At 36.5% G+C, this 9,370-nt stretch overlaps 1 protein-coding gene across 1 annotated transcript; it reads left to right on the forward strand.

The window, feature by feature from the left end:
• The first annotated feature begins 3,804 nt into the window (after positions 1–3,804).
• LOC136064726 (uncharacterized mitochondrial protein AtMg00810-like) lies at positions 3,805–6,715 on the forward strand. The gene is made up of 3 exons (XM_065766818.1): positions 3,805–4,125; positions 4,227–4,403; positions 6,527–6,715. The coding sequence occupies exons 1-3, from the start codon at positions 3,805–3,807 to the stop codon at positions 6,713–6,715; spliced, it is 687 nt and encodes a 228-aa protein (XP_065622890.1).
• The last annotated feature ends 2,655 nt before the right edge of the window (positions 6,716–9,370 follow it).

Consider the following 9,370-nt stretch of genomic DNA (forward strand, 5'->3'; position numbering starts at 1 on the left):
GGAGGTTTACAAGCTTCACCCCGTTGACCACCCCAATAGATCAAGTCCTAATGCAAATCAAGGACGAAGGGGCTCTGACCTTTCTCGGAAAGCTGAAGGGGGATCTCAGCTAGACATGGCAAAACGAGCGGGTCGGGTCGGGTCAATCGGGTTGCGGGTCAAAACGGGTCATTTTTAAACGGGTCAAACGGGTCGCGGGTCAAACGGGTTGCGGGTCAAACGGGTCACGGGTCAAACGGGTCACGGGACGAGTCGAGTTGACCCGTATTTTTAAAACAAGTTTTTTTTTTTTTTTTTTTTACCGGAAGTAAATTGAAGGTAAAATGAGAACGGAAAACGTTTTCACCCGTTTTTGGCATTATTTTCGGTCAACCGGAAATTATTTTCAGTTTGACCAAATTTTCAGTGACAACCAAACACACCATTTTCCGTAAAATCATTTCCTGAAAACGTTTTCACCCGAAACAAACGGACCCATATATATATATATATATATGCCAGACCTACCGCCACATTTTCATTGTAGGTTGCAATATAGACTACAAGAAGCGGTAGAACCTGACCAATCGTAGCATAACACATTAGTGCACTAGGACAATGAGTGACGTGGACGTAGATGATTGCTGGAGCTGCATGGCCTATGTAAAATGCATAATAATATTTACTAGGGAGATGGGGAACCCGCTCACATTGAAACCCATTTATGTCTTGGGCAGAGTCCCAAAACGATGACAGACTTTGAGAGTAAGTGAGCATTAAAGGCGTCATAATCGATAAGACACTTTCACGTCAACATGCGTGCACTCTTCATCCAAATCCAATTGCCTGTGATAGTAGGGGTGCATCTACGCCCTGTCTTTATTAATACGGACACAACCTATATATTATTATCTAGAAAACCTAAATATGGGTTCAATAAATGGTATCTTTTGGCTAAAAATTGAAAAAAATAAAATTTATTAGTATTGTAGACACTGTTTAAAGTTATTTGGTAAAATAAAAAGAGAGACTGAATTTTGGCACTGGTATTATTGAAATTGCAAGAAAAAGTACACTGTGTCAAGGGAGAGAGAAAATTGAATTTCAATAATGAGATTACCGAAATTATTGTCCTGTCCGTACAATCAAGCCTACCCGTGAAGTGCCAAAAATGCATGCTAACCAATTGTGGCAATGGCATTGCCGAAAATGGGAGGGAAAAAAAATTGTGGCAACTAAGTTGTCGAAAATGGATGGAAAAAAAATGTTATGTCCATAATATTTTTCACAACAAATTACAGGTGGTTAATTGTTATTGGTCCAAATTTGAACCTAACATTAAGATCTAAAAAAATAAAATTTGTGGTGCCGAAAGAGAAGGAAAAAAAAAGTGGTAAATTGTTTTGTGGCAATAGCATTGACGAAATAGAGGGAAAAAAAAAAACAATTTGCCACCTTTTTTTTTTACTTCTATTTCGGCACCACAATTTTTTTTTTAGAAATAATATGACCACAATATTTTCACAATATTTTTATAACAAATCTTAAGTGGCAGATTGTTACTGATTGTTATTATTAAGGCAAAAAAGTAATCTTAGTGTTAGGTTTAAATTTGGACTAATAACAACTAACCACCTGTAATTTGTTGTGAAAAATATTGTCGACGTAACTTTTTTTTCCCTCCATTTTCGGCAACTTAGTTGCCACAAATTTTTTTTTTTTTCCTCCAATTTTCGGCAACACCATTGCCACAATTGGTTAGCATGCATTTTGCGCACTTTACGGGCAAACTTGGCAGTACGAGCAGGACAAGAATTTCAATAATCTCATTACCGAAATTTAATTTTCTCTCTCCCCTGATATAGTGTACTTTTTCTTGCAATTTCAGCAACACCGTTGCCCAAATTCAGTCCCTCTCCTCATTTTGCCAAATAACTTTGAACAGTACCTATAACAACAATAAACTTCGTTTTTTGCAATTTTTAGTCAAAAGACTCCAATTAATGTATGCCATAAGGCACACATTAACTATCAATTTTGAGAAAAATTTTATGAAAAATTAAAAAAATTATCAAAATAGTTATTTATTTTTACGTTTTTTCATAAAAAGTTTTCTAAAATAGTTTATTAATGTATGCTCTAAGGACACACGTTAGTAAATCCCACTATATATATATATATATATTAAGTTTTGGATAAGATTGTTAATGACAAGCAAGTTAAGGGTCTGTTTAGATATCGCTTATTTCTGAAAACTGAAAATACTGTAGTAAAATAATTTTTAAATGTGTAAATAATGCTTTAGAACCCAGTTTTAAACTTTTTTTTGCTGAAAAAGGTACTTGCGAATCCCATGAACATCGCACGAGACCCACTATTTTTCAATCAAATTCAGGAACGCACGGAAAACGTGCGTCCCAAACGCACACTAAAAGTCTGTTTGGATACCGCTTATTGCTGAAAACTTAAAATACTGTAGCAAAATAATTTTTAAAAGTGTAAATAGTACAGTGGCATGAGGAAGTTCTTTTGGATCCAAATGGACCCTAAATATGGTTCTTTTGGATCAGCAATGTGGCATGAGGAAGTTCCCTACTTGCCCGTTACAGCCTAAGCTGATTTGTCATGTCCATTCGTGACTGAACAGTTGTGTTCAAACTTTAAAGTTAACTTTGGGTTTGGTTTGCTTTGGTGGCTCTCTGAGATTTAGATAATGTACATGTGTTTAAAATTTATATTTTATGGCTATTCTAATGTTACATCTTTGTAATTTTTTGATGCGTGGTGTTAACATGTATATTGTTGTGAGCTTTAGACCCGACTAGATTATTTGTATAGCACATATTCTTGCACTACACTCTTACTATTACAGCACTTATATGCCTCTTACATAAAGGCACTCATATATATTTTTTCATTGAGAAATACAATACAATTATTCAGTATTTCTAACATGGTATCAGAGCCATTGCTTTAACCTTTTCTTAGTAGTCTTCTCTTTATTGGTGTCACTCTATTCTCAACATCGCTTCCGTCGTCACAACAGCTGCCTTAGCCTTCCACCGAAGAACCTCCGACGCCTTTCAGTCGTCGTCCTTGGGTTCTAAACTTGCAGTTGCCATCGTTGAGGAGTCCCGCACCATATGGACCACCATACTTATCGTTTTCGTCGTGCATCTTGCTCCGATAAGTTTTTTTCAGGTACCACAGTGATCGTCTCACCCCGATCTACTCAATCGTGGAAACCTCATCGAAGCTTGAACGCACCTTCATGTACCGCCCAAAGATTCTGCACCCAATATCACGCGCCGACACACACTGGCAGTCTTCTTCATGTACCGCCACACGCGGGCAGTCTTCTTCACACGCTGCTATGTGCCTACAAGCCCCATATCTGCGCCTGCTAACGTCAGCCCTAGGTGATGTCATCTCTACCACGTCATCTGCTGACATCATCGTCCACTCATCTGCTGACATCACCCGCCACGTCAGCTGACGTCATCGTTGACCGACTGTTGACTTTGACCAAAGGTTGACTTTGATCGTTAACTTTTCTCCAAGGTTGACTTTTGCAGTCCAGGTGCTTCTTACCCAATTTTTCACGTAGATTTCATTTTTGCAGTCCGTTTTTGCATATTTTGCTTCTAAATAAAGAATAAAGACAGATCTTCTTTTTGTCGCAATAATTGTAGCCGATAATCCAGCAAACGTTTTTGCAGTTTTTGCAAACGTTTTAGCCACAATATTGAGACTTACTATCATTGCAACAAATCAGCAGTTTCAATTTTTGTTGCTATTGTTGCTAACACTAAGAGTGTCCAGCCAATGGCTCCCATCTCTGCACAGTCTAAATCTTTAGGACGCACTTTCACCATGTCTACAAATGACCTTAAAAACATCATTGCCAATGTCATTCGTATGGTTGGTAATACATTTTATTCCTCTTCTCTCTCAGCTTTATCTGATATGTCTCCTTCCTCTTGGCTTATGGATTCTGCTTGTTGCAATCATATGACACCTCGCTCGTCATTATTTTCTGGACTCAAACTTGCACTACAACCTCTTAATATTTGCACAGCAAATGGTTCCACAATGTCTGGCCATAATATAGGTTCTGTTTTGACCTCTAACATCTCGGTTCCTGGGGTCTTTATGTTCCTGACCTTTCTTACAATTTATTTTCTGTTGGACAATTAGCTAAGTTAGGTTATCGCATTATATTTGATTATTCTTGGTGCATTGTGCAGGATTTGAGGATGGGACAGGAGCTTGGAACCGGTCCCAAATTTGGGCGTATGTTTCCCGTGGACAACCTTCGTCTTCTACTTATTGCTCATATTTCTATTGTTACAACTGCTACAGTTTCTTCAATTTCTTCCCTTGCACTTTGGCATGCTCGACTTGGTCACGCATCTTCCTCTCGAGTACAACAATTGGCTTCTAGAGGTTTGTTAGGTTCGGTGTCTATAGAAAATTTTGATTGTGTTTCATGTCAGTTAGGAAAACAATCAGCTTTGCCTTTCAATACTAGTGAATCAATATCCACTGATATATTTGACCTTATTCGTTCTAATGTTTAGGGGCCTTCCTCTGTCTCTAGTATTAGTGGGTCTCAATATTTTGTTGTGTTTATTGATGATTACTCTTGTTATAGCTGAATTTTTAATATGAAACATCGTTCTAAATTATTGGAAGTATATTCTAATTTTGCAAAAATTGTTAAAACTCAGTTTTCCAAACGCATCAAAATTTTTTATTCTGATAATGCTTTTGAATACACTCAATATGCTTTTCAAGTTGTTTTGCATTCCTATGGCACTATTCATCAACTAACTTGTCCAGGTACCTTTCAGCAAAATAGTAGAGCCGAATGATAATTTCGTCATATTCTTGACACTGTTCGTGCTCTCCTTCTCTCTGCCAAAGCTCTTACTCCTTTTTGGGGTGAAGCTACTTTTCATGCTGTTTATACTATTAATCACATTCCGAGTCCTGTTATCCAAAATCAAACTCCATATGAGCACCTTTTTGGGTCACCTCTAGACTATCACCACCTTCGCTTCTTCAGTTCTGCTTATTTCGTTCTTCTTCAACCACATGAGCATAACAAACTTGAGCTTCGATCAAGGTTTTGTTGTTTTCTTGGCTATGGAGAAACTCAAAAAGGGTATCGGTGTTATGATCTTGTCTCTCATCGTCTTCGTATCTCCCACAATGTTGTCATTTGCGAACATCGCATCTTTGTCGAGCTCTCTCACTTTCTTGCCTCCTTGTCTTCCTCCTCTGTCTTAGATCTTTTTCCAAATGAGGCATATATTCCTTATGTAGCTGCTCTTGATCTTTTTGTAGTTGCTCATTATTCTCTTGTAGACTTCTTTGTCCAACCACTAGATATCACTGATCCCTTTCCTAGTTCTCCCTTTAATGAATAGGTAGAAGATGAACAAGTTAAAGACTAGCTACCCAACCCCAACCCTAAGCTTGGGTCCCCTACTTCTGCTCTGCCTGAAGATCTTGCACAAGGCATTCCACCTCGTCACTCAACTCAGGTAAGATCTATTTCTGCATATTTACTTGACTATCATTGTTACATTGCCCTTGCTACACTACATGAGCCTCACACCTATTGTAAGGCTTCCACTGACCCTTTATGGTAGATTGTAATGAAAAAGAAACTTGATGCATTATCTAAAAACCATACTTGGGATTTGGTAACACTCCCCTTCGAGAAATCTGTGATTGGTTGTAAATGGATCTATAAGATTAAAACTCGCTCTGATGGGTCCATTGAGCGCTACAAAGCTCGTCTTGTTAAAAAATGTTTTACATAGGAGTATGAGATTGATTATGAAGAGACCTTTACTCCAGTTGCTCATATCTCATCTATTCGTGCCCTTTTAGTTGTTACTGCTGCCAGTAAATGAGACATTTTTCAAATGGATGTCAAAAATGCATTCCTTAATGGGGATTTAAGTGAAGAAGTGTATATGCAACCTCCTCTTAGTCTCTCTGTTGACTCAAACACGGTTTCTCACATTCGACGTACACTTTATGGCCTTAAACAAGCACTACGAGCTTGGGTTGCCAAATTCAACTCTACTATCTCTCGCTTGAGTTACATGGCCAATCATTATGATTCTGCCTTATTTCTTCGTCGCACTGACAAATGCACTATTTTACTTCTCCTGTATGTGGATGATATGATCATAACTGGTGATAACCTCAGTGGCATTCAAGAACTCAAAGATTTTCTCAGTCAGCAGTTTGAGATGAAAGATCTTGGACATCATAGCTACTTCTTGGGTCTTGAAATCTCTCATTCTACATATGGACTTTATATTACTCAAGCCAAGTATGCCTTTGAACTCTTGTCTCGAGCTGGATTCACTAATAGCAAGACTGTTGACACTCCAGTTGAGTTTAATGTGCATCTGACTCCCTTAAAGGGGAAACCACTGTCTAATCTCTCTCTCTTTACAGACGTTTGGGTGGTAGCCTAGTTTATCTCACTATCACTCGTCCAGACATTTCCTATGTTATTCACCAGGTGAGCCAGTATCTGTCTACTCCACGATCAACTCACTATGCTGCTATTCTGCGCATTCTTCGATACCTAAAAGGCACTCTCTTCCATGGTCTTTTCTACTCTGCTCAGTCTCCTCTTATTCTCTGTGTATTTTCTGATGCTGATTGGGTAGGAGATCCTACTGATTGCAGGTCCACTACTGGTTATTGATTTCTTCTTGGTTCTTCTCTGATTTCTTGGCGAAGTAAGAAACAAACTCATGTGGCCAGCTCCAGTACTGAAGCAGAATATTATGCCATTGCTGATACCACATCTGAGTTCTTTTGGCTACGATGGCTTCTTAAAGACTTAGGTGTGTCTACATCCTTTATTACTCCTCTCTATTATGACAACTAGAGTGCTATTCATATTACTCACAATGATGTCTTTCATGAATGGACTAAACACATCGAGATCAATTGTCATTTTATCCATTATCATCTTGTCCATGGTGCTCTCAAGCTAATCTCAATCTCCTCTAAAGATCAACTTGTAGATATCTTCACCAAGTCACATCCTAAGGACGCATTCGTACTTTGGTTGATAACCTCAAGTTGGTTTCACATCCACCTTGAGTTTGAGGGGAGTTGTTAACGTGTATAGTGTCGTGGGCTTTAGGTCCAACTAGATTACTTGTATAGCACACATTCTTGTACTACACTCTTACTTGTACTGCACTCATATGCCTCCTATATAAAGGCACTCATGTATATTCTTTCATTGAGAAATACAATACAATTATTCAGTATTTCTAACACGTGAAAATTGGAATAGAGGGACTATACACATGCTTTATTTTGGGTTAAGCAATTAACATTTTGCCTATATATATTTGGGGATGATACATAAATAAGTCCCCTAATAGAGAACCAAAATATTTTTCTTGTAAGTACCTTTTATACTACAGACACCAACTGTTGGCATAAATTATGATGACTTATGAAATTCATTATTAATGTAATTATGCTACTCTCTTTTTTATTGGTTCATTTCTTAAAAGTTTTTTTTTTTTTTGATAGGTAATAAAAGTTTTATTTTATAGATGTTAGATATTACATATTAGCCTTATTCTTTGGCAACCATGAATATTACCTTCTCTTATACAAAGGTTCTGCCCTTTTCCGCTTTTTTATTTTTATTTATTTTTATTTTATATATATATATATATAATAATTTAAAATAAAGATATTAAATCTTTTATTATCATAACTACATTCATAATGATGGACAAAAATACATGTGGTTGACCATGACTAGTCTATTGAGAATTCATAGCTAACCCCAAAATTTGGGACTAAAGCTTGGTTATTGTTTGTTGTTGCAGTATCCTAGCTACATTCACTGACAATGGAAAGGAGTACCAAGGATTTCTTGTGACAGAATTTTTATCTGCCCATTTTAATAATTCTTAATTATAAGTGAATGATGCCATCACAAATGACCCTTGAGGGGGGTCATTTACAACACAGACATGAAGAACGGATAATTGAAGTGTGGGATACCAGGAAGCATGATATAGCATAGAACAAACAGGATGATATATGGGATAGACTGTTCATACATGGCTTGGAGGGATATGCTTTCCACTCAAAAGGTCCAGAAGAACAGTTCCATAACTGTAGACCACACTCTCTGGGATGACCCTGCCTGCAAAAATTCAAAACATCCATATCACATAGTGTTGGAGTACTTAACTTTCAACCACCATCAGCAACAATTTGTATATCATGGCCACAAGTGATGATTCCAACTAATAAGCATATAAAAGGTAAGGGAAAGTATTTAGCGCATCCATGATACCAAGACTATTGTGCAAAATATCCTAACTTTATCACCAAGTATTGAATTTTATGAAACTGAAAATTATAAGCACAAATTCAGCGTGTTAACAAGGAATATAGTGCACTTTTTACAAACTTTATTCAAATTGTCAAGAAACTCTCAATTGTCTTCGTAGGGTTGAAGAAAAGGTTTTGTAGGTGTGAATGCTAAGCTCATCTCAAAATGAGTATTAAGACATTCAATTACAGAATGATTGCCATACAGGAAAAAAAATTTCCCAATGATTTGAAATGCCTTGCCAAACATTTGACTATGCATAGTTGTATCTACATTGTAATTTACTCATTTGATTCGTGGTTTACTTTATTTGAAAAGGAATAATTATATCCAATGACTTTTAGGCCAGCTGATGCTTTATGATGTTTTAAGTCAGACATTTAGGATTTAAAGTCTCATCTTCCTTTATAAAAATATATTTATTAAAAAAAAAATCAAAGGTTTATCATAAAAAGAGAGAAGTAAAGAGATATTCTTGTTTAACATCACAACCCTAATAGCGCAATTTGTGTTAGAACTTTCTTTTGGGGGTCTAAATTTGTGTTGCATTTAATTAGGAAATTATTGAAAGAGTCAATGAGTTATGGATTTGAGATATTTTAATCCCTATATTTATAATAAGATGTTGGTTGTGTTTGTTTCGATAGAAAATGTTTTATACTTTTATTTGAGAGCTTTTCATTTTTTGCTTCACCAAAAATTCATCAATCAAACCTTCACTCCCAATCCCTCATTGTTAGCCACCCAACTACCACCACTCTACTAACATCTATAGTCTCTAGTTGCCAACCACTCCCGACCACCACTAACACTAGTCAACAATCACTATTTTTATTTATTATTATTATATATATTTGGAAGATGAGAAAATGTGGAAAAGAAGTAAATATCTTTTTCATTATATTTTTAGAAGCATAATTGAACACTTGAAAAATATTTTTCAGAATATTTTTAGAAACATAACTATACACTTAAAAATATTTTCTT

Source organism: Quercus suber, unplaced genomic scaffold, assembly GCF_002906115.3.
Source record: "Quercus suber isolate HL8 unplaced genomic scaffold, Cork oak 2.0 scaffold_24, whole genome shotgun sequence".
In the NCBI taxonomy this organism is placed as follows: Eukaryota; Viridiplantae; Streptophyta; class Magnoliopsida; order Fagales; family Fagaceae; genus Quercus; species Quercus suber.

Coding starts and splice junctions, on each gene's coding strand:
- LOC136064726 (XM_065766818.1), top strand. CDS start 3,805: ATGGCTCCCATCTCTGCACAGTCTAAATCTTTAGGACGCACTTTCACC. Junction 4,126..4,226: donor CTAACATCTCGGTTCCTGGG/GTCTTTATGTTC, acceptor TGCATTGTGCAG/GATTTGAGGATGGGACAGGA. Junction 4,404..6,526: donor GTCACGCATCTTCCTCTCGA/GTACAACAATTG, acceptor GTTATTCACCAG/GTGAGCCAGTATCTGTCTAC.